This window comes from Zosterops lateralis, assembly GCF_965231275.1.
Source record: "Zosterops lateralis genome assembly, chromosome: 19".
NCBI classification, from domain to species: domain Eukaryota; kingdom Metazoa; phylum Chordata; class Aves; order Passeriformes; family Zosteropidae; genus Zosterops; species Zosterops lateralis.
The window spans coordinates 4,494,985-4,519,550 of NC_139779.1; the positions used below are offsets into that span (position 1 = coordinate 4,494,985).

At 53.4% G+C, this 24,566-nt stretch overlaps 1 protein-coding gene and 1 long non-coding RNA gene across 6 annotated transcripts; both read left to right on the plus strand.

Annotated features, from left to right (window-relative positions):
* The first annotated feature begins 879 nt into the window (after positions 1 to 879).
* On the plus strand, positions 880 to 20,389 carry FLOT2 (flotillin 2). Of its 5 annotated transcripts, XM_083875105.1 has the most exons (12): positions 880 to 954; positions 8,370 to 8,451; positions 10,482 to 10,550; positions 12,278 to 12,368; positions 16,257 to 16,380; positions 16,797 to 16,915; positions 17,334 to 17,447; positions 17,540 to 17,659; positions 18,053 to 18,267; positions 18,378 to 18,561; positions 18,715 to 18,864; positions 19,027 to 20,388. In XM_083875105.1, the coding sequence occupies exons 1-12, from the start codon at positions 906 to 908 to the stop codon at positions 19,063 to 19,065; spliced, it is 1,356 nt and encodes a 451-aa protein (XP_083731231.1). In that variant the 5' UTR covers positions 880 to 905; the 3' UTR covers positions 19,066 to 20,388. The 5 variants fall into 5 exon arrangements, with proteins under 5 accessions (XP_083731231.1, XP_083731228.1, XP_083731227.1 ...); XM_083875102.1 differs by lacking the exon at positions 12,278 to 12,368 and having other exon boundaries at positions 10,482 to 10,572; XM_083875101.1 differs by lacking the exon at positions 10,482 to 10,550 and having other exon boundaries at positions 19,027 to 20,384.
* A 2,272-nt stretch (positions 20,390 to 22,661) lies between these two features.
* LOC310917109 lies at positions 22,662 to 23,828 on the plus strand. The gene is made up of 2 exons (XR_014591395.1): positions 22,662 to 22,880; positions 23,340 to 23,828. It is a non-coding gene; the product is annotated as an uncharacterized lncRNA (long non-coding RNA).
* Positions 23,829 to 24,566: the final 738 nt, after the last annotated feature.

The window sequence follows — 24,566 nt, forward strand, 5'->3', positions numbered from 1 at the left end:
AGGTGATGGTGGTGGTAATGATGAGGGGAGCCCAGGGGGTCCTGTGTGCGTGTGGAATGGGGGGGAACGAAGGGCACTGGTCCTTGCACAGCCAGCACGCCCTGCATGTACAGCAGGGCTGGGAGGGTGACGCTGAATGAGCGTGCAAGGGGATGTGTGTGCACAGTGTGGGTGTGGAGATCTGCACACACACACACTGCAGGACACACGCTCTGCCTTGCACACCCGTGCAGTGTCACTCTCACACACACAGACACACACATCCCTTGCACACCCATGCAGAGTCACACACACACTCATACCCCTTGCACACCTTTGCAGTGTTACTCGCTCTCTCACACACATACCCACCCCTTGCACACTCGTGCAGTGTATATATATCTCTCTCACACACACACCCACCCCTTGCATACCCGTGCAGTGTGTGTCTCTCTCACACACACTGCACACCCGTGCAGTGCCACACACGCACACTCACCCCTTGCACACCCGTGTAGTGTCACACACATCCCTTGCACACCCGTGCAGTGTCACACACAGATACCCCTTGCACACCCGTGCAGTGTCTCTCTCTCACACACACTGCACACCCGTGCAGTGTCACTCTCACACACAGACACACACACCCCCTTGCCCACCCGTGCAGTGTCACACACAGATACCCCTTGCACACCCGTGCAGTGTCACACGCAGCCCTTTGCACACACATCCCTCCCTTGCACACACCGCGCATGCGCACGCCCCCCATGTTACCCGCGCGCGCGGCGCCCAACATGGCGGCGCCCATGGCCCGGCCCCGCCCCCGGGGTGTGGCACCGACCTCCCCAAGATGGCGGCGCCCGCGGGCCGCGCCCCCGCCGAGCGAGGCGCGGGGGGTTGTGGGGGCGGGCGGCGGCGGGGCCGTCATGGGGAACTGCCACACGGTGGGGCCCAACGAGGCGCTGGTGGTGTCAGGTACGGCCGGGACAGAGGGGCCGTGCGGTGACACGGAGGGCACGCTGAGGGAGTCGGGGGTCTTGGCTGTGAGGAGACTGACAGCGGTTTGAGGGGTCCCTGTGATGGGAGGGCCCTGAGGGGTTTGGGGGGCGTCTCCATTGCGGTGTTTTACGGGGGGGCTTTGGGGTCCTGGCTGAGAGGGAGCGCTCAGCGATTTGAGGGGTTTCGATCACCCGGGGACCCTGAGGGAACTGGGGCGTGGGGATGGATGTGTCTGTAATGGAGCCTCGGGGGAAAGGGAAATCGGAGGGTCCTGGGGGACTTGAGGGACTTGAGGAGTCAGGGGAGACACTCATGAGAGAACCTGTGGAGTTGGGGGGGTCTCTATGATGGGCTGTGCAAGGAGCGGGGAATTGAGGGGTCCTGGCTGTGAGGACACTCTGAGGGATTCCTGTCATAGGAGGGCCCTGAGTGGTTTGGGAATAGACAGGGAGATGGGAGATGCTGCAGTGGGGTGGGCGAGGTCCGGCCGCAGCAGCAGCACCTCCGATGCCGCTGGTTTCAGGTGATGTCAGGCAATGGCACCAGCAGAGCTCTGCGCACCCGCCAACAGGCTTTGCCTGGGATTGCCAGGAAGCCTTCCTGTTCCCAGGAACAGGTTGGATTTGCCGGGAAAGGGGAGCTGGGTGTGAGCATCCCCTTGGGGCAGAGCGCTGCAGGCTTCTCCCTGCAGTGCCCGTCTTCATCCATCACATCCCCTGGGATCTCAGTGGTGCTGGATGCAGGTGATGACCACTGGACGTGTGGAATGTCATGAGGAGCTGATTGAGGTTAGGGTTAAACAAACCAGCAGTGAAGTCTCCATCGACCTGTAGCTACTTCGATGCTGCTGAAGCTCTAGGATGCACTTTGGCATGGGCCAGGCTTTGTGCAGACAGGTTTATTATTAATTCATTATTAGGTGAATTAATTATTGTTGGGTGATGCGAGGGCTGGGAGCTTCACACTGTTACAGACTGAGTCCAGCTGCAAGGTAATGAACACTGGTAGAAAATGCATGTGAACATCAGGGATGTGCCTCAAGTCACAGCTCTGCCACACTTGCAACTATATTACTGTGGTTTTGGAGCCAAAGCCTCCAGCAAGCTGTGGCTGATCTGTTACCAGTTCATCTCTCTTGGATGGCAGAGCTGTTATGGGAATTCCTGAGGTGATGCCAGGAGCAGGCTGCACTTCTGGAAACAGATATGCCAACTCTGGTGGTGGGTTCTATGAAGCTACAAATCCCACCCAGCAGCTGCCCAGAGCAGCAGTATTCCTTGCAGTTTTCCTGATCTGCAGTTCCCAGTGGGGATCCAGAGCTGATGCTGTGCTTCCCTCCAAACAGATCCCTGCCAAACCTGGCACTGCTTGGTGAAATCCCACATTCATGGGGAGATTGGGAATCTGTGCTCCAGGTGTGCTGCGATGCCCTTTAGTGTCAAAGCTTGGGTTTGCTTCTGTGCAGCTCTGGAGTTTACAAAACACAGCTTGCAGGATGAGCCAGCAGGAATTTGTGGCATCTGCCTGCAGTTCCAGGCGTGGTGCTTTTCCACTGCCAGGAGCAGCGAGCCCAGGACACTCCTCGAAGTGCAGCTGCATTTTGGGAAGGGAGCAGAGATCACCCCGGGTTCTGCCAGCTGGGATGGGGTTTGGGGCTGCCAGCAGACTGGTTTTCCTCAGCTGCTGCCCAGTGTAGCCTGCAGATAGTGGCTTGAGTCTGGAGGGCACCAACTGGGAGCTGTGCAGGGCCCTGCAGCTCCTCTGTGCCCATGTGCAGAGCGGCTGCCAGGGCATTAGTGAGAGGGTGTAGCTACGAGCCGTTGAAATTCCAGGAAGTTGAGCCCTGTTCCTCCAGGGAAAAGCAGGGAGGACCTCGTGGGTCAGCATTAATTTGTGTGATACTGAGTCGGATTTAGGGAGAGAGGGGAAGGAAAGGAGAAACTAATAATAATTACCAATAAGCCAAAATAATATTAAATAAACTCTAGTTAAATTAATTTAAATAAACCAAATATTATTAGAGGCATGCTTTTGGCTTGCAGTCTTGAATTGTCATGTGGTAGTTATTTGAAAGACTTCACTTTGTGGGAGGGTTTTCTTTATTTTCTTTACTCAGCCTGTGCCCCTTGGCCTTTAGTGCTGGGCCTCCCCTGGCATGTGGGTTTTTCTGAGGAGGGCTGTCCTTTCTTTTCACTTTCTTGTGAGACACTCGAGTTCCTCCAGTGCTCAAGAAGCAGCCAGCTGTGCCTTGGGAACGTGGAGCTTTGTATCCTTATTTGGGAAGCTGCTTCCCAGGCACGGCTCAGCACTCTGCCGTCCTTCCCCTGCTGAGCAACATCGACCTCCTTCTAAGAAACTGCACTGCTGATCGATCCCTCAGTGAATTGTGGAGCCCAGGATTTGTCAGGATACCCCACAGAGCCTTGAGTCTCCCCGGATTGTGGGTCTGACTTTTCTGGGAGACTGCCTTGGTGCAAGGTCTGAGGAGGCTGTGGCACATCGCTGAGCCCACTCTGAGCACAACTGGAGCTGGTGGAGTTTTCAGGGAGATACACAAAAGTACCTGTTCATCCTGATATCTGAATGTTCCCACCAGCCAGGGAGGCTGTGAAATGCTGGGTTTGGGTTACAGTCTGGTTAAATGCAGCTTTTGTGGCCAAGGGTTGATCTGCTGGTTTTGAAATACAGCACTGTAGTATTTCCACAGTGTCACAATAAGGAAATCTGTATTTATAGTGGCCATGTTCATCTAACAGTTCCTAAACAGTGTTGCCCAAATTTCTACATTTTGGGGCATTTTTCCTTCTGGCTGGCAAGGGCTGCAGGTGAGGAGCTCTGAGGGGAACACCTGGACAAAGGTGACCCTGGGAAGTGGGCACAGCCCTCTCTGTTCCTGTGTCAAAACAAACAAACTGCTACTTCAGCAAAAGTTTGGGGAGTGAAAGGAGGAAAGAAATCAGGGGAGTGCAACCCAGACAACACAACTTTGTCTCCTAGGAGACTACTGAGACAAGTATGTTGCTTGTAACACCTAGAGGAAGACAATTGGAGGTATTTGCTGTGTCCAGGTAATCTGATTCTTCCTCATTTGAGCAGAAGTCAGCTTGAGAAATATGCTCCAGCCCAGTTCCTCAAATCTGACTTCGGTGCAACACCTTTTGGGGCTCCTTGATGTCTGTTGAAGTAAAAGAAGAGCTAGCAGTTAATTCTAGTTTTATATAGGAATTTGCTGCTGTATGCCAGCAGTCAGGGGTATGTAACCCTTCCAGGGCTGTTCTAAGCTCTTCCATCCTGTTACTGGATCCCTCTTACCCCTTCAAGAACTGCTCATGTGCTATTTCACGTTACTTTTCTAAGTTGAAAACATGAAATAAGGATTTCCTGAAGCTCTTGAAGCCCTTCCTGCAAGAGAACTAGAGTCCACAGTGGAAGAAGGAACTGGTTTCTCAGATATTATGAAATTAATATGAAACTGCCTGCAAGACCATTGCCAGGGAACTTGACAGTGGCTCACTGTTCAGTTGAAAGAATTTATCAAGTAAGTTCCTTGTTTTGGTGTGGATAATGGAATCGAGAATGTGCTTATTGAATTTGCAGACTGAGCTGAGTTCAAGAGCTTTGAGGAGCTGGATCAGGATCAAAACAAACTCTGGAGATTGACCCAATGGGCTCAACAAAATCCAGTACAGTGCAGGAAGGAGAAATATAGAAGTTACATTTAGGTGAGAAGAATCTATTGCATGAAAATGGAAGGAGAAGGTCCAGGCCGTGTCCTGAGGAAAGACGTGGTGGGCAGCAAGAGCCACCTGAACCCTCACACTGATAGTGTAATTCCAGTTCTTCAGCCTCAGCAGAAAGAGGAGTTTGTGGGAAGGAGCAGGCAGCTTCAGCTGGGTCTCATGAGGTTTTGCCCTATGTTCATACAGTTCATTCAGTTCAAACTGTTTTCCAAGGTTGTGGTTGGGGTGTTCCACCTTTTGCGCCAGGCAAGCCATGCAGGAAACTTGCAGTGGCAGTGATGGTCATCTGCCAGGTTTAACTGAGTCCTCCTGCAGATTTAGGTTTGTCATTTTGGCAAGCCAGAACTCTTTCCCCACGCTTGGTTTCTCACTGCTTGTGGTGCTCAGGGGTTGCTGAGAGTGCAGTGTTGCAGCTGGTCTCAAGTTATGAGTGCTCAAAAGGGCCTTACACTGCTCATCTGGGGTCTTTCCTTCTCAGGAGGTGCTTCTTCACCTCTTTGAATGTGGTGGGGCTCAAGATTTCCCTTATCATATGCTTGTTAAATCTCCAGAACTTGCAAACTACTCTTTGGAAAGCCTGTTAGGAGGAGGTGGACAATAGCCTCAGACCTTTCTTTTTGGTTTCCAAAAGGAGTTTTGGGGTAATATCTCAGTGATTTTGTTGTGTAGCTTCACTGTTGTTTGTCTTTTCTGAGTTGGTGTTTACAAGATGAGTTATTAAATATGTTTTTAAACTCACTCTATAGCATTGTTAGTCATTAAGTCATGTTCATATAGCTTACATCCAGAACAAGGTAGCCAGTGTAATCTGCTTTCATCTGCTGCAGTGACCATCAGAGATTTTTATGGATTCAACTCAGAACTCTGCATCGTTTTAAATTAATTTTTGTTAACCTTGTGCCATTTCTGCTTGTGAACAAAGCCTGGTCTATACACACAGTGAGGCCTAAGAACCACACACTGACTTCAGTCTGGGCCCTGCTTTAGGATGTGATTGTTTTTATGTATGCTTTTGCCTTCCTCTATCTCTGCCTTATCTTTTGTCAATTATCTTTTTTCAATTATCAACCTTTTCCTGGTCGGTCTGCATTCAGCAGCAGTTTACCATGACCTGGTTTCAGAACACTCACCACTTCCTGCCAGAAAGGTAACTCAGTGCCTGAGCTACCTGGGAGAGCAAACAACACAAGAGCTTCTTCACATCACCCCAGCTTTGATGTTTTGAAGCCCTGTGTCCCCAAAACTGTTGAGGCTCACGTTCTTCCTCACTCACTTCCTGCATCTGCTGAGAGCTCCTTTTATCTACCGACTCCCAAGCAATTAATCTTATTTCATAATATAAAAAAAAAACACCAAACAAACAGACAACGTACTTTCTCCTGGCTCTGGGAATTCTTGCCTGAACATGGGACCTCTTCCTTGGTAAGAGGCCAAGCTGGCTGGCAGCTCCCTGGCTATGAATTCTCCATTTGTGGCCCCGCACACTGCCCCGGAAGAGGCACGGTGGATGTTTGTGGAAGCGACTGTGAGACCCAGTCTGCTGGAACAGTGGGCGTATTATAGCTGGAAAAGGCAATTCCTCTGCCAAATCTCATTGTGCAAGAGGGTTCATTCTTTAGCCTTGCAAAGATTTTGCTTTGTTGGTTCCTTTTTCACTTGCTGCCTGAGGATTGAGAAAGAGGCGGCAGAGGCTGCCATGGAAAATGAGCCCTCAGCTCCTCAGCCTTACCAGGACGGAGCTCTGCTGCGCTCAGACGTCCAGCATGTGTGAAAGCAACTGGCTGGCATCCCACTCCTCCTTAATGTGTTAGTTTTCCCTGCTTTTTTTAGGCTTTGAACAGGTTTTGACATATAATCTAGCTCAGTAGACCGTGCTCTGCAGCTGTGTTGTGTAGCACCGGGAAGCAAATGTGTAGCTTCACTGTTGTTTTGTGTGTGATACTAAATAAGGTATTTCCTTGCATTTCCTACACAAGAAGAGGAACATCTGTGTGGAGAGGCACTTCCCTGTCACAATGGTGGGTTTAGTGTGCAGAGCTTTCTCAGGATATTATTAAGGAAAAATTAACAGAGGTTCAGTAAAGACACATAGAAATAAAATACCTTTCCATGTGGTGCTGCTTTTCCTGAGTGCCAGGAACACCTCCCTTCCTGTTCTTGGAAAACAAGGGCCTGGCTGAAAGGCTGAGCTAACTGGGCTGACGCCCTCCAAGAAATGTTAAAGGCATTGTGGTTACTGCAGGATGTTGTATCATCAGCTGCTGTAACACTTGCCTGGCTGAAATAGCCTTCCAGCTACAGGAAAAACCTATCCAAAGGCTGGCTCAGAGGTCTCAGGAGAATATTCCTCTAGGCTGTGCAGCACACTGAAAAAGTGTGTAAAGCCTTTTTCTGTTTGTGCTTAATTCTTACTGAAATGCAAGGGTGAAGGATTGTAGATTGGGCAGATCTGCTGGCTTGTCAACCACTGCATGGAAGCCAGCAAAGCAGGCAGTGCGTGGCCAGTGTCTAGAAGCAGACAGTGTTTGGAAGTAGGCATAAGATGGCTACATGCTGGGGGATTGGAGGAAGAGGAGGAGCAAGAAGAGGAGAACAAGGAGGACAGAGTCTCTGCAGGCACACTGCCCTGGATGTGTGCTGCTTCTGCTTCTTCATTTTGACCTATAGTAGCAAACAATACTGGTCATTTCTTTTGAAAGGGCTGCTGGCTTCATCCTTCTCCCTTTCCACTCCCAAAGCCACTGTGTTTTCTGCATTCCTGCTCTTCCTCTGCACTGGCTCTGTCTTGCCTGCATAGATCTATCCTGCAGGGCTGGAATTGTCTGTTGCTCTGTTTGTACAGCACTTGCCTTGCTGAGGCCCTCGGGCACTGCTGTAGTAAGAGTGATTATGGCGAGCAGCTGAGAGAGGGAATTCTGGCTCGATCTGCCTGAGAGTCAGCAGCTCCCAGCCCTGGTCTGAGCCAGGGAACTGCAGTTTCTCCCTTCCCAGCCATGAATCCCGGGGCTGATCACTGGCAGGGTGCTCTCTTGAAAGGCAGCAGGTGTCTTGTTCCTTTAATCACAGATATGAAAATCCAGACAGTATCTTCTGGCTTCACCAGGATCAAATCTTAAATGTGTCAGAAGAGTTCTGGAGGCTGCCTGAATCTTGGGTACATCCAGCTCTGAGATGGACCATCAAAGCATCAGACACTGTGCTACTTGCACAAGCCAAAACTAGGAGGTGTTTTTTGTGAGCTCAAGGGTTTTTTCCCTTTTCCAATGCTGACTTGAGAGCTTTTGTGGGAATTTAAGGGTGGTGTGAGGGAAAGGAGGTGGATTTCTTATGTGGCTTTCCATAACAGTTAACATCACAGTTGAAGGTACTTATATTGATTCTGGTTGCTAAAAGGGCTTAAAATAAAAATAAAACCCTGGTTTAAGATACAGTCCCTTTCTGTGTGTGTTACTGTTGGTTGTAGTGAATTATACAAATACTATTTTCCAATTTTATAAGACAATTCCAAAAAAGGTTGCTTTGGGAAAACTGCCATGTGAAGCCCCTGGAGAGGAGGAAGAGTAGGAATTCCTCTGCTTGTAAGTAATTCCCTGTCCAAGAGCAGGGAATGTGTGTAATCCTGATGTCCCTGTGCTCTCTGCTGTGCTGCAGGTGGCTGCTGTGGCTCTGATGAGAAGCAATATGTGTATGGAGGCTGGGCCTGGGCTTGGTGGTGCATTACTGACACCCAAAGGTAAGGAGACCCCTGTTATTTGTGGGCTTTTGGAGTAAGAATTTGGCAAATTCATCCCAGTGGGGCTGTCAGCAATATCTTTAGGGACACTGGATCAGGCACTGTGTGTGAAACCAGGGATGAGCATTAGGAGTTCTCTGCTGGCTGTTGGCATGAGGACAGCTGGGTGCCACAGTGCAAAAGACACACACACAAAAAGAAATCACATGCTTTCAGCTGGAGTGCTTTTCAAACAGCCTCTGTGTCCACAAGAGGAGCCAAGCTCTGCCCAGTATGGCCCAACCCCTCACCCAGTAACAAACCAGTTTGTGGCCTGCAGTGCACCAGTGCCCCCCTCTGCTTCTCAAGTCCCTCTTTGTAAAGATCTGCTGACTGCTGTCACCTTGGGAGCAGACTGTTCTGATTTAAAACCACGGCGTTTCCTTTCTCTCCCTTTCCTCAGCCGTGGATTTTGCTTGCTGCTGCTTGTCTGGTCTCTGAGCTGACATGCTGTGGTAGTGCTGCTGTCCTGCTAATACAGCTCTTTGTCTCTAGGATCTGTAGGAATGCTCCCTCCCAATATACCCCTCATGCTCACTGGTACAGTCTGTGTAAAAAAAAAAAATAGCAGGGAAAAGGATAAAGATGTGACTTTTGAGTTTTACACTGAATGATGGCTAGAGCTTGTAGTTAACCCTTATAGCCTCTTCCAGCCTCTTTTCCCTGTAGCTGTGTTGCCACCAGCAAAGTGAGCATGTGGCTGCCTTCACTCTGCACATGATGGGAGGTGGGAGAGGAAGGAAAAGCTCAGCTAGCAGGCCCAGTGTTTAAGGGATGCATTTGATCCAGACAAGCCTCATTGCCAAATTTCTGTGAGACATCTTGCTGGGAAAACTGTTAATTGAACAAATGGTTCTTGCTTCTCTTCTTCTTCTTCTGTGAGAAGTGCAAAGAACAGTGCAGGGCCTTGACCTGCCCACTGCAGAAGATCAGATACATTTGAGAGGCTGATTTATTAAGTTAAGGATAGGCTGAATCCAGAGCCAAGAACTGGATTGCCAGGAATGAGCTGTTATATGATAGAGGTCTGGGCATTATTTAGCAAATGGAGCTCTTGACAGGAATTCAGCATCCAAACAAATCTTCTACTTTAAAATCCATACCAGTTCATGCCGTGGGATGTGGGGCTTAATTCTCCTTTCTCAAATGCCATAAGCTGTGCCCCAGATGGAGCCCACTGCATTAACATGAAGAGTGAGACAGATTTCCTTCTCTGAAATTAGGACATTTTTTCTGGAACTGCCAGTGCTGCGAGCAAGAGAGACAGGAGCAATTGTGTTGCTGTCAGCGGCATCCCGCCAGGTAGCATTAACCTGGGAACAAAAGGAACAGTTAGAACTGGCAGGGTGCTGGGCACTTATCCTGCTGCAACCTTGAGCACTGGGGAAAAACAAGGGGAAAAAATGCTGTCCCTGTTTAGGGGTCAGAAATAAAGGCAAGTGAGAGAGACAGTGTGGTCTAATATGCCTCTGGGGTAGCCAAATGGTGTTAATTCAGCTTCCCAGGACAGCACTTGGAAGCAGCTTCTCTCCTCAATGCCTTAGCCAGGGGTGGGTAGCCAGGTCCCTGGTGTTTTTACATTTATCTGTCCTCTCTTAAATACTGACATGGAGGCATCTAAATTACTACCAAAAGGAATTTTTCTGTGTGCAAAGATTACTTCAAGAGAAAACTCCAGCTGACACCAGGCTGGCAGTTTCATGTGCAGGGTGAGGACGAGCTCCCAGCCTGTTTAAACATAAAAAACCCCATTAAAACATAAAACAATTAAACATTAAAAAACATTAAACCAAACTGCTGGATGCTGTAAACTCCCTCCCATGACCAGGGAAGCTGATTGTGGAGCCCTGGGAGCAGGCAGTGGGAGAAAGGCAAACTGACCAGGGAAAAGTTGAAACCTGAAAGTCTCATCTGTCCTTTGCAACGAGTGTCTTACTCTCTGGTAACTGCTCTGTGTATTTGCTGTCCTACCCTTACTCCTCCCTGCTCAGAGTGTCTTTGGAGGTTTTGACCATCCTCTGTCGCTGCGAGAATGTTGAGACGTCGGAGGGGGTCCCACTGTACGTAACAGGGGTTGCACAGGTAATAATCCACCAGCTTCCTAACACACTGTCTAACTGTTTATCCCTCTGTTCTGAGCAGCAGCAGCAGCAGCAGCAGCAGGATAACATAAAAACTAATGGTTTTCTAACGGGACAGCTGAAATCTCCATGCTCTCCTCTCCTTCCCCTTCTCCGGCTCTTGCCCTGTGGCACTCCACAGTTAATAGGTAATGCAGACAGGTACATTCCTGGCGAATTCCAAATTCAGCGTTGCTGTACCTAACATTTGCTCCTGCTGTAACCCTTTCCTTGCCAGCACTGTCTCCATTGTGGGCTTGGGGGAGACAGAAGGGCATCTGCTTTTGTGTGGGGGCACAGAGAGGCCAGATTGGATTCTGTACAGGATTTGGGGCAGATTTTATGCCATTTCAAAATTGCAACTGTGCCTGGCTCTGCAGTGTTGGCTGTGGATTCCCACTCAGCCATTCTTCCTCCACATGGAGACACTGCCCATTTTGGATGTTGTCACCTTTGAAAATACAGCACAGAGACCTCAGTTGAGTTGCAGCACACAGGACTGGCATTATGAACCAGTAATGACTACATATCCCTGTGAACAGAACTAAGAAGCAGCACAGTTTGAAAATTAAATTCCAAATATAGATTAGGCCTTCAGAAGGCAGAAATGCTGCAGTATCTGATTAAAGCTGTGAACACATGGCAAAAAATGCCTGTGCATGTCCTGGACAGTGGGATGTGTTTTATCAGCTCCCAGTTTGCGTGCCAGTTTAATTAGGACGGTGGCCAAGGCAGGCATGAACTTGCAGGGATAGGTTTCAGCACTTCCAGCCAATCCTGGAGCAACTCAGTGTGCATGCAGCAGCCCAGGGCAGCCCCTTCATGGTTCAGATGTTTGACCTGATGTTCAGTGACACAAACTCTCTGCCCCGTGGCTCTCTGTCCTGACTCCCAGCGTCTTTCTGGCTCGTTATGGCTGACATGGGAGCCAGGCTTGGCTTCCTGGAACAGAACCTGTCACAGCCAAAGATGTCTCTTGTCCCTTGTGACCTGCAGATTTCTGGGACTGACCAAAGTACTTCAAACCCACCTGTGGTGATTGAGAAAGCTCTGGAGCTGCAGGATCTGTTCCTGGGTGCCTGATACTCTACAGGCATGGCCATAAAGAACTGGAGACTCATTTCCATCTTTGGGTCACGGGACACTGGAAAAATAGAGGGACAGGTGAACCAGGTCAGGGGGTAGGGCTAACCCAGGGCTTCTTCAGCATCAGTGTCAGGTTCTGCCGAGCACCAGTGCTCGTGTGAGGTGGGTAGGAGCATCCCAGTTCTGTGCTGTGCTTTTAAACCAGTGACACCACCCCGTGCTGCCATGGCATTGGGCAGTGTGGCACAATGAGCCTCTGACAGAGGGCCCTTTGGGGTCCCAACGCTGCAGCTTCTGGCTCCTCACTAACCCAGAAGGAGGGAAAGGGCCACGGGATAATTTCCAGTCTGGATTCCAGCCTTTTGCTGACAAATTACCTTTAAGCATTATCTGAAAATCTGTTTCTTGGCCACAATGCCCTGTCTGTCTCCAGTCACAGATGTGGTCCCTTTGGCTGCATTCTGTGCCTGCTTTGCATTACCTGTGATGAGTGCAGCAGGTAGCCTGAGGCAGGAGATGCAAAGGGAAGAGCTGAGTGTGTGTAACCTGGAAACGTGCAAACATTTTACGTTTTTTGGCAGGATTTCCCTAGAGATAATGACGTTACAGCCCAGGTGTGAGGACGTAGAGACGGCGGAGGGGGTAGCTATAACTGTCACAGGTGTGGCACAGGTACAGTAACTCAAAAACATCATTTCAGGAATGCATGTCTCTAACTTACATCTGGTTTTCTCTCTTAAAAGTTTGCTGTTGTCCAGGGAGAGAAGCCAACTGCTCTGGAATAAACCTTTGTACCAAACCACATTGTCCTAGTTGGTACAAACACGCTCCAGCATGTTCCATGTGGTGAAGGGGGTTATGACTTCTCCTTCTCTCCCCAGAATAATTTTTTTTCTGGTGTCTCATTTGTCCACGTGGCAAATGAGGTGTGTGGAGGTGACTTGATGTGTTTGTGGAATGCTGATGTGCTGTGGTGCCCTTGGAGCTATGTGTGACCCCACAAGACTGGCCCATTACCTCCTGAGATGGTATCAAGCATTATATTCCTTTGGATTGTTATTGTTATCACGTGGACCTTGTAATTCTTCATGGCGAATTAAAGCTTAAAAACAAGAACTTAGTCCCTCCAGGCACTAAAGCTGGCGTGTAAAATTTTTGGCTGGAATTGAATTTTGATTCTCTACAGCTTTTTTTCAAATGTAAGAACCTGCTTTTGCTGCTTGTGGCAGCACACCAAAACCCTGCACTTCTTGGAGTCTGAGGTCTGCTGTCCTGGTACAGTCTGTCCTTGGGGCTAGGTCCTGCCCTGGGGAGGATGCTGGGAGGGAAATGTTAGTTTTTGAGGGAACTTGGCTCCTCCAATAGGCAGCTGGATGCTGTGATGGAAAATTGCTCCTGACAGCTCATTCTGCAGTTGGGTGTACAAACCAAGAGTGGCTCTCAGTGCACACAGGGCTGTGTCTATCTGAGGTATGTCCAGGTGTGTTGTCACAGATTAAGTGGCTGCCACGTTCCCTGTGGGGAGATCTGGAGCCAAGGGGAGCTGCTGAGTGATGCAATGATGTGACCGAAATCCTTCATGGACCCAGCACCCTTGGTTTCTATTTTTCAGTACTTTATATCCATCTTTCACTTCATTTCCACTTCTCTATATCCATTTAGCTGCTAAGGTATCACATAACCCCAGTGGTGTTTGCATGGCTGGCAAAAATGTGTACACCCATGTCTCCCTTCACACTCTGTTCCCAAATCTGTAGGCTTTTCCTTCTGTATTTGGTGTTTCTCTGAAACCAGCATTCATTTTTGTCCTAGTTTTGGGAAATCCTTCCTGCAAATTGGTCTGGTAGCAGAGCGCTGGATCACCAGGTGCCTCAATTTAAAAATGCAGACCCCAGTCCATCTCATTCATGTTATTCTCTCTTCTCACTGTTCATTTTTTCCACTGACAGTTAATTTTAAAGCTGGGATCCAAGGAATTGCCACGCAGAAAGCAGCCTCAAGGCTGTTGGGGATGTGCATGGCAGAGATTACCTTAATTCTGCAGAAGGACTTTTTGAGACAAATAGACAAATGCTTTTCTGTTAAGGGCTTGAGAAAAAAAGAAAAAAAAAAAGAAAAAAAAAAGAAAAAAAAAACCCAAACAAATTATTCCTAGAGAAACAGATTTTAAAGTGTTTGCTGCAATGATAGAAGTGCTTAATGTGCATAAGGATGCTGTTCTTTTCTTGAGGAGTAGCTTCCTTCCCATGTTGGCTGGCTGTGGGATCTGCTGGGATGCTGCTGCCTTAGGCCACACCAGGCTCTGTATCCTCCTGTAGCATTTTCCTGAGCCTCCAGCTAATTGGATTCTGTGTGCTCAGCCCCTCACTGGGAGTGCAGCTGGCTGGAGCAGGGTGTGGCACCATCGATCCTGCACACGGGAGTGCTGGATGGAGGCTCTGTGATTCCCTGCCAGCCGAGGGCTCTCCCTCTGGTGGGAATGACATTTGAGTGTCGCAGTGCCCTGCCTGAAACCCTGCAAAACACGCTGAGCACAAATTGCTCAACTCTGGTTTCTTTTGTGCAGCCTTTGCTTTGGAGGTTGGGATCTGTATTCCATGCAGAGCCAGGCTCCCGTGGGCTGGCCAGGGCTCACCAGTGGAGGCTGGCTGGCTTTATCCAGAGGCTGAATCATTCCTTGCTCCTGAGTACCACAGGGATTCTCCTAATGAACATCCTGCCCTGTGCTCTGTCCTCCCCGCAGCTCCCGAGGGTGGGGATTGTTTGGAGAGGTGGAATTGCTGGCAGATGCTCACCGTAAGTGTCACTGCTGAGTCTAATTGCTTTTGATACTTGCAAAAATCTCCTGTTTGCTGTGAGAGGAGCCTCGTGCAGGGCTCACACTCCTGGGTGCAGCTCCAGAGCAGCTCTCCCAACTCCCCCTGGTGTGGGAAGAGCACACTGCTGGCCTGGGGTGTAGAGACAAGAAACCACTGTGGAATTGGCCCCAAAAGGATGCCAAGAGGCTTCAGGGACAATGTGGAATTTGGGGACAGTGCCATGCTTGCCTGAGGTTGTTTGACATTTTGAGTGGGAGACCCAGTCTGGGAAGCAGCAGTAGGAAATAGGCTCAGCCTGGGTTGGTGTTTCTTCACATTATGAGGGGCAGGGTGCGTTTTGGCCACTCTCTCTATCATGGTCCACCTCCTGTCCCCTTGGAGGATGACAGTCAGTCCCAGTTGTCCTGCTCTCTGGCAGTGCCTGGGCCAGGTGCTGCTGTTCTGCTCTAGAGGGATCATTTTGTGTGCATGGGCTGTCAGACAAGACTCTCAAGAAAGAGTTGTGTTGCTTTTGCAGCTGAAAGTGCTAGAAGGTATCAGGATGAGGTCTGTAGGCTGTGAATCCCTCAACAGTGTGCACTGGGACCCTCGGAGGGCGCCTGTACAGCATCTGTGCTTTGGAAATCTCTGAACCAGGTCCAGCCAAGGGCCTTGGGGCAGGGCTCAGGGTGCCACCAGCTCCTTGTGGACAGGAGGCACTGCCCAGCCCGGCTGTGTCCATGAGAGGGTGCTGTAGGATTCAGAAAGCTGTGTGGCTGCTCTGGACCTGCTCCTTCTCTGGTGCTGCAGGCACAGAATGTCCCTGTGCCCAGCCTTTGCCTGAGCCCTGGGACTGGACAGGGCCACCAGGAGCTGTCATAGTGGTGGGTTGCAGCTCCTCATAGCTGGGTGCTGTAGAGCACAGACTTCCACTGCCTAACACAGGCATTTGTAATTCACTTTGCCCTTAAAAAGCAGCCCTGTGACCAGCAGGGCCATCCTAAGACCCTGGCTTGGCTGGAATGGGGGCGATTTTACGCCTGGCTCTGGCATAAGGGAGGTGAAAACATTGCTGGGGTGACTGTGTCCCAGCTTTGGGGATCGTCACCAGAGTGACTGTGTGGAGCAGAACAGCCAAGTCCTGACCATGACACATTGGGGTCATTGCAAAGGATGTCTGAGAGCTCCCAGCAACAGGCAGGAGACAAGCCAGTGGCCTTATTGTATCAACTCTCCTTCCAGGGAACACTGAATGGAACCCCTGTTCCCAAGCTGCACCTTGGCCATGTCAGACTCTTTCTTAGTCTCTGCCTTTTTGGGGTGAGAAAAATTAATTCTAGTGAAAGAGGAGGAAGAGGAAGGTAACAAAATTAACAAAATAGGTTTTGGCCAGGGATGGTAATATCCAGCTTTCTTCTGACTCTGGTGTTGATGCAGTGGCTGAACTGCTATTTCAGGGAGGTTTGTAGGGTTTCTGTGAGTTGGGACTGGCAGGACCAGACTCTGTCCCCACTGCTGAGCACCTCCACGCTGAGCTGCTGTCAGGGTTTGGGCAGCAGCACAGGCAGCAGGGGCTCTCTGCCTGGTCCAGTGGCCTGGCTCACATGGTGACAGCTCAGCGTGGTCCCTTGGAGCATCGGTAGCATGGGGGCCTGGCAGCCTGGTGGTGGTACTGCTGCTTCTGCTGCTGCTGCTGCTGTTGGGTGCCTGCACCTCTGGGACAGGCACCTTCAGTCCCTTTGGTTCTGTCTCCTGTCTCTAGGTGAAGATAATGACCGAGAAGGAGCTCCTGGCTGTGGCCTGTGAGCAGTTCTTGGGGAAGAACGTGCAGGATGTGAAGAACGTGGTCCTGCAGACGCTGGAGGGACACCTGCGCTCCATCCTGGGTATGGAGGGGCTCATCCCCTGCAGGCATCTCGAGTGGCTTTGTCCCTTCTCAGCTGGCTGGTCCCAGCAATATCACTGCCACCACACAGCCACAGGGGACCTTCCTGTGCTGCCTGCAGAGGTGGCATCTCCCCTCCAGCAGCTCCTTCTGCGTGGCTGGCCCTTGTGATAAATGAGTTTTCGGTGCCTGCAGCAAGAGATGTCTGAGTCTCCAAGGGCCACAGGTAGCACATGTGGGTGGTGGTTGTTGCACTTGTGAGACTGAGATGTTGCTGCCACTGCTGTAGCAGAGGATTACACCCTTGTGCCCAGGCCTGAAGAGATTAGGGACAACAAGGATGTTGCTGAGCCTAGACACATATTTTTGTGTGTTACCTGTTCCAAATAAAGTGCTTCACCTTCCTCCCCTCCACAGGTACCCTGACAGTGGAGCAGATCTACCAGGACAGAGACCAGTTTGCCAAGCTGGTGCGGGAGGTGGCAGCTCCTGACGTGGGTCGCATGGGGATTGAGATCCTGAGTTTCACCATCAAGGTACACCCAAGATGTTGGGCACTGCAGTCTAGGCAGAGCTGTAGGAGCAGCAGGAGAGAGCCTGGCTGGCCCTGATCCCCAGCTGCAGCTGGAAGGCTCGGGCTGACAGCCTGTCCCAGCCCTCAGGGAGTTTCCATGACAGCCGCCACAGCATGTCCTGTATCCAGGGAGCTGGGCCAAGAGCACCCGGGTAGCTGCCTCTGTAAACAGGCTCGTGGAGAGAGCTGGCTGATAACCCAGCCCCCTGGGAGTGAGGGAAGATGTCGGAATGGCCTTCTCCTCCCTGCCCTCACTGTTTGTTTGGAGTCACTGACATGACGTATTCTGACCCTGGCCTGACTGCACTGAGCTTCAATGGGAAAGAGACTGAGATGGAGTCACTCATTTGAAGTGGTTATGACTTACCTCCTCTCCCCAGGATGTCTATGATAAAGTGGATTACCTGAGCTCCCTGGGGAAGACTCAGATTGCAGCTGTCCAAAGGGATGCAGACATTGGAGTGGCAGAAGCTGAGCGGGATGCTGGCATTCGGGTGAGTCCGGAGACGTGCTGGGCTTCCCTGGAGCAGCCCCTTCTGCTCCAACTGCATATCCTGAAGCTCTGCTCTCTGTTCCCTCTCTGCAGGAGGCAGAGTGCAAGAAAGAAATGCTGGATGTCAAGTTCATGGCAGATACCAAAATAGCAGATTCCAAACGGGCTTTTGAGTTGCAGAAAGCTGCCTTCACTGAGGAGGTCAACATTAAGGTGAGAGTATCCCACAGCCCACTGCTCTTCCCTAGAGGGTCTGTGATGGTGTTGATGTGTCTGGGACTTGTCAGCTTCCTCCTCCTGCATCTGTTAGGAGAGCTGGAGATAGAGAACCCAGGTCTGTGTGTTACTGTGAGCTCCTTGTAGGAGATTCCTCTCCTGTTTGGAGTAATTTAGTGGAACTTAGAGAAGAAAAAAGGATGGGGAGGGTTGATCCTGGAGTTGGTTGGGTTTAAATGCTATGGGAAGAGCAGCACTGAGGATTGGGTGTCACCACTGAGAAAAGATTCAATAGCAGGAGTCGTGTCTGGTTTTGGGGTCCTTATGTCTGCGTACAGGAGTTCATGGCCCAGACCCCTCTCCTCCTCTCCTCCTCTCCCCCATGTACAGACTGCAGAGGCCCAGCTGGCCTATGAGCTCCAGAGCGCCCGGGAGCAGCAGAAGATCCGTCAGGAGGAGATAGAGATCGAGGTGGTGGAGCGCAAGAAGCAGATTGAGGTGGAGCAGAAGGAGGTGGCCCGCATGGAGAAGGAGCTGATGGCCACTGTGAAGCAGCCGGCCGAGGCCGAGGCCTATCGCATCCAGCAGATCGCTGAGGGCGAGAAGTGAGTGAGGCCCTGCCCTGGGCTGGGCAGGTGGGAGCACAGTGCTGCCCTGAGCCCCTGGGCTCTCTGCAGGAATCTGGGCTGCCGCAGAGCTGCATTTCCCTTTCCAGAGTGAAGCAAATCCTCCTTGCTCAGGCCGAAGCAGAAAAGATCCGTAAGATCGGAGAGGCCGAGGCTTTTGTGATTGAGGCCGTTGGGAAGGCAGAGGCTGAGGGGTTGAAGCTGAAAGCAGAAGCACTCCAGAAGTATGGAGAAGCTGCCCAGCTGGCACTAGTGCTGGATGCACTGCCTGAGGTGAGGAGGGGGCAGTTTTCCCCTACTCCAGGTGGGCTGGGGGAGTTCCCAGACTGGGCCAGGTCTCCTCAGGGTACAGTAAGGCCCTGTAGGGACCTTTCCCAGTGAGCTGCTGAGCAGTTCCTTGACTCTCTGCTCACCTTGTTTCCCCAGATTGCTGCCAAAGTGTCTGCTCCCCTCTCCAAAGTGGATGAGATTGTTATTCTCAGTGGGGAGAACGGCAGCACCATGTCTGATGTGAACCGTCTCCTGGCTGAGGTCCCCGCCTCCGTGCGTGCCATCACTGGTGTGGATCTCTCAAAGGTGAGCAATGCCAGCTGCTCTTAGAGCACAGGGACTTGCCTGGAAGCTTTCAGCCTCCCAGGGAGCCTCTCCTTCCCAGCCCTGACCACCGCAGAGTGCAGGCAGTGCCCTGCCTTCTCCTCCTCCTGCAGCCCTAACAGCTTCTCTCTTCCCCTCCTGCAGCTTCCTCTGTTCCAGAAAGCCACCGAGGCCAAGAAATGACGTTGGCCAACCCAAAGCTAGTGAAGATCACTCCCTGTTATGCACTCAGACATCAACTGCCTTCTACACATGGGAATTCCTTTTATATCAAAGACAATCCGAGTTTTGTTTGTAACTGGTGCCTTATTTTGTAGGGCCAGAAAGATGCATGTCCTGTCTGCTGCTCTTTTTATTCCAAGGCTAAGAGAGGATTTATTTTCTAATTAACTTTGTGTTGTCTCAGGCCAATCCCATCCCCAGTTATGACTGGCAGCTTGTCTGGTGTTGCAGTCCCAGTGCCTTGCTGTTCTCTGCCCTGGGGTGAACACTTGGGACTTGGAGCAGAGGCTTGGGATGGGGAGTTTTAGGAAGAGAACCAGGACCTCCCTCCCCTGGGCTTCTTGCCCTCTCTCAGTGACCCCTGTGGGCCCTGTCCCAGCCCTGCCTCTGCCCACAGCTGTCCCTGTGGCTGGCTCTCCCTGTCCCTGTGTCTCACCCCCAGGGTCCCCACAGTGCCAGCAGCCCTGCCCAGGCTGGGTGGGTGGCAGTCAATCCCCCAGGAAGGTGACAATCCAGCACTAGCAGTGGGTGCTGCCCTCTCCCATGCTTAGGGAATTTTCCTCATAGGATCTGGAGCAGGGAGAGCTACAGGGGACAGAGGGAGCTCAGCTCAGCCCTGGTGAGATCTCACCACCACGAATACCAAAAAGTAGCTCTGTGCCAAAGCCACCCGTCCCCTGAGAGGGCAGTGAAGCCACTGTGGTTGCTGTCCCCAGGTGCTGTGGCACTTCCTGACCCTACAACTGCTCAAGCAGAGTGGTGGTCAGAGGTGGATGGGGGACCAGCAGGACACTGAGGTGGGGACAGGTACCTCCAGCACAGCCTGTACAGCTGCCCCTGCCCCTGCCTCCATCCCTCCTCTTATGGCCAGTGGCTTTGCTGCCTTGTGACAATATGAAAGAGATTGTCCCCTGTGTGTGCCCGTCCTCCCCACAGTGCCACCAGAGCCCTGTGCTGGCCCGTGCCCCTTCCCTGCCTGTCTCAATGCCTGTTCAGTGTGGCTGGCACAGCCAGACCCGTGTGTGGAGTCAGCCTGGCACTGCTGGGAGCGAGTGGTGGTGTTCGGGGGCCCGGCACCCACAGCTCAGTGCCCCCACCCCGTGCCACAGGGCGGCTGCAGGTCCCTCCCGGTGGAATCCTTTGCCAGGAGTGACCCACGGCGGGTGCTGGGTGCTGCGGGGCCCCCCCCGTGCCCTCCCTGCGGCCGGGGTGGGGGGAGCGGCGTTATCGGCGTTATCAGCCCCCGGCTGGCGCTGGCCCGTGGGCGGCGGGCGCGGATCTGGCGCTGGCCGGGCAGCGGGCCGGGCCCTATCTGCATGTGCCTGCGCCCGCCACGCCGCTGCTGTGAGATAATAAACCCTTGTCACCTCCTGCCTGGGCTCTGTCTCGTTCCTCACGCCCGTCTGTCCCACCCCAGCCCCCCTGAGTGCGTGTCCAGCCGTGGCTTGGGCTGGCCGGGGGCTGCTGGCCCCGCTGGGATGGGGGAACAAGGGGTGCGGGGAGGTGAGGTCCTGGCTCACACTGCTCCTCCAAGGCTCCTGGGAGCTGCTGGCTTCCCCACGGTCACCGTGTCCCCTTGGGCTCTGTGTCACAGTCCTCCATGGGGGTAGAACCTTGTCCTGCTCCCACAGGGATGAGTGTGGGGCCAGGAGGCACCGAGTGAACTCCACTGCATGGTCTGTGTTACCCCAGGGGGTGACCACCCCAAAGAGTGGCACCCGGGGTCTGGAGAAGGGTTGGCAGGTGCTGAAGGTGCCGTGTCACAGCAGCCAGGCCGGTGGCAGCCGCTCTTGTCCCCCTGCCCTGCCACCCGAGCCCTGTCCCAGCCCCACATGCCCTTCCCTGCCCTGGGGGAGCATCAGGGTGGTTCTGGGGGTACCTGTCCTGCTCAGAGTCACCCTGCAAGCAGGACCTGTGACAGCCAGCATAGGGCTGGCATGAGGGGACTTTGCTGCATTGCCCTCCCTGGGGAAAATGGTTTCTTTGTGCCCTCCAGACCCTCCATGTCCTCCCAAACCCAGGGCAGGACAACAGGCCCTGTCCTCTGTGTCCTGCAGGGTGGCCCTGCAGATAGACAGGGTGGGGACAGCTCTGCAGCTCCCAGTGCCTCCTTATCTGGAGCCAGACACTCTACCCTGGGGCAGCACGGCTGCTGGAAGGGCCGTGACACACGGGGGGCTCCTGTGGCACCTGGGGGTTCCCACTCCAGCTCTGTGGTACCAGCCTGGGGGACACTCAGGCCCTCTCTGTCACTGTGGGGTACAAGGTCACAGGGTAGGGCTGCCCTCGAGCAGGCAGCAGGGCTGGCAGGCACCGGCCAGCATGGAGGTAACCCCATGGGGATAATGGGGACTCATCTGGAGCTGGAAGGGCTTGGGGGACGCAAGGACACTTTGCCTGTGTCACTGCTCTGCATGCTGGGCTGTCTGTGCCACAGTCTGGGGAACACCACAGGCTCCAGGACACCTCTGGGTCACAAGAGGGACCAAAACAGGAGGTCCTTTGCCGCCCCCAAATCCCCACAACCTCATGCCCTGGGACAGGCTCAGACCAGGGCTTGACCCTGTGCCCTCTCCTGCAGGGAGGCTCTCTCCTCCAGGGTCTGCCCTGCCCGGGGGGACTGTGGGCCCCTGTTCCTGTCGCCCAGAGGTGACGGCGGGTCTAGGGACACCTTGTGTGGCAGGGCAGGGTCCCTGATAGCCGGAGGCTGCTGCTTATCGGGACCCCGCGCACACAGCCCCGGGCCCGCAGGGGATTATCACCTCCCCCCAGCCGATTTCCAGGAATGCCAGCCCGTCCTGGCGAAAACAACCCGGCACAAAGGCACAGCACTGGCTGCAGGATGTGGCCCTGGGGGGACAGACAGGGCTGGGGGACACAAATGGCCAGGGTCATGCACAGGCAGGTGACACTCAGGGAAAGGGGGTGGAGCCATTTGGGGACACGCGTGGTCAGGGGACAAGTGTGACCAGGGTCATGTGCAATGAAGGGACACGGCCCTCTTGGGGACACTCGTGGTCTGGAGGAGCATCCCTTGGGGGGACACAGCTGGGGGTTACATCCCTCCAGGGGACACACATGGCCAGGGGAACCTGTCCTTTGGGGACACCCAGCTGAGGGATGCATCCCTCAAAGGGTCACATCCCCCCCGGGAGGGGGAATGTATTTCCAGGGTGTCCCTAAAGGCAGGAGGGCAAATCCTTTTTTTGGGGACACACTGCTAGGGGTCATGTCCCTCAGGAGAGCAAATATGGCCAGGGGCACAGCACTACAGAGGTCACCCACCCCAGGGGGACACAGGCTCCCTGCACCCACGTGTATCCTCTATGTGACCTGAGGGTGCCTGTGTAGGGTGACACTCCCAGATGTCCCTCCTGGGCCCCATCCCCAGGGCTGCCACCCTTCCCTGTCCAACGCCACTGTCCAGTAACTGGGAACCAGTTTGCAGTGGGGGGGCTCCCAGTTCACAGTCCCCACAGCTACGGTAAGGGATAATCCTGGTGACCACAGGAGGACAGGGCATTTGTGGGGCCACGCTGAAGTGGAAGACAGAGGTGGTGGCCCCTTGCAAGCCCCACATCCCCACACATCCCCATGGACAGTGCCAGGCTGGGTGGGGGGAGCTGCTTGGGGCGGTGCCCCCCTGGGCATGAAGGGGTTAAGGGCCCCGTCCAGCTGTGCAGTGCAGATGTGAGATATGCAGATGAGGCAGAGCAGGTTTTATAAGGCGGGTGCAGACCCAGCACCCCACAAAGCCCCAGTGCCACCCCTATAAGGTAGGTGACACCACCTGGGGAGCTGCTGTCCTGCTCAGGGAGGGTGGGACTGGGGGAGACACAGGTGGGGTTTTGGGAACCTCTGTCCTGCTCTGAGGTGGTGGATGTGGGATAAAAGGAGGGGTAGGGGGGATGTTGTGGTGGGGAGGCAGTTGGGAGCCTTCAATCCCACTCTGGGGCAGCAGGACTGGGGGGCAAAGATGGGGAAGGGGGGTGTTGGTGTGAGGGGGTGATTTGGAACCTCTGCTCTTCTCCAGAGGTATGGGAATGGGGAGATACCTGGGTAGGAAAACTACTGAAAACCTCTGTCCTGCTCTGGGGTGGTGGAATTGGGAGGGATAAAGAACAGGTTGGGAGGTGCTGGGGTGGGGAGGCAACAGGACCAGGGGGACAGGGCTGGGTGAGGGTGACACCGGGGTGAGAACGGGCTGTGCCCCCTAACCACACTGTCCCCTGCAGGCTCTGCTCTCCTCTCCGCGCTGTCCCGGGCAGGATATCATCGTATACTGTAAGTTGGCTATGAGACACTACAGTATAGATGATGTACTCCCCGGGCTGCACCGACCTCCTCCCGCCACCACCGACCACCGGGACCACGGCCCGGGGCACCGGGGATGTGTGACAGGGCTGGGAGCGGGGTGGGATGGGGCATTCCCGGGGTGTGGAAAGATCCAGACACAGCCAGGAACCCACAGCCGGCGGGGAAACCGTTACCATTACTGAGTTTAGTAATGGTAACGGTTCTGCTGACGGCTGGGCACACGGCATAGAATGGAATGGCACAGGAATGACACAGGAATGGCACGGGAATGGCATGGGAATGGCACAGAATGGCACGGAATGGCACGGGAATGGCAGGGGAATAGCACGGGAATGGCACGGCGTGGACACAGTGATGGAGCCCTGGGGATTCCTGGGCACAGGACAATAAAGAGAGTTATAGAACCATGTCTCTGTCTTTCCTTCCTCACCACATCCCCTGGGGGCTCCAGGCCTGGTGGAACTGAGCAACTCAGGGGCTCAAGGGTGCTCTGGAGTACTGAGTGTGACTGGGAATTTCGGGTGCATTCAGGCACAGGAGTACCTTGGGGCAGAGCTTGGTGGTCCAGGGGACACAGGAGTGCACTGGGGAGAACTGGGAGGCTCTGGGGTGTGCTGGAGAGGGCTGGAAGGCTTGAGGAGCATTGGGATGCACAAGGTTGTGTAGAAGAGGGAACTGGGAGCACTGGGTCTCACCGGGGAGCACAGGGGGCTGTGATCACATGCAGATGTGTTGTGGGGGACGCTGGGCAACTTGGAGTGCACTGGGATGGACTGGAGAAGGTTGTGGGGAGCACTGGGACACACTGGTTGGTGTTGTAGAAGGCACTGGGGCTCACTGGGCTGTGTAATGGGGAGCACTGGGGGCACTGGGAGCGCTGGGATGTGTGACAGGGAGCTCTAGGAGCACTGGAGGCACTGCGGGCATCGGGGGCACGGACACTGGGGCCACTGGGGGCACTGGGGAGGCACTGGTGACACTGGGAGTGCTCGTGGCAGCAGGGGGGCACTTGTGACACTTATGACACTGGGAGCACTGGGGGCAGTGGGGAGGCACTGGTGACACTGGTGACATCGGGAGCTCTGGTGACACTGGGGGGGGGCGTATTGGTCATACTGGTGACACCGGCAGCACTGAGGGCTCTG

Bases quoted from the DNA above. Each gene is read 5' to 3' on its own strand.
- FLOT2 (XM_083875105.1), top strand. From the start codon at position 906: ATGGGGAACTGCCACACGGTGGGGCCCAACGAGGCGCTGGTGGTGTCA. The intron at 16,381-16,796 runs GTATGGAGGGGC...TCCCCTCCACAG, and splicing joins ACACCTGCGCTCCATCCTGG to GTACCCTGACAGTGGAGCAG. The intron at 18,268-18,377 runs GTGAGTGAGGCC...TTCCCTTTCCAG, and splicing joins CAGATCGCTGAGGGCGAGAA to AGTGAAGCAAATCCTCCTTG.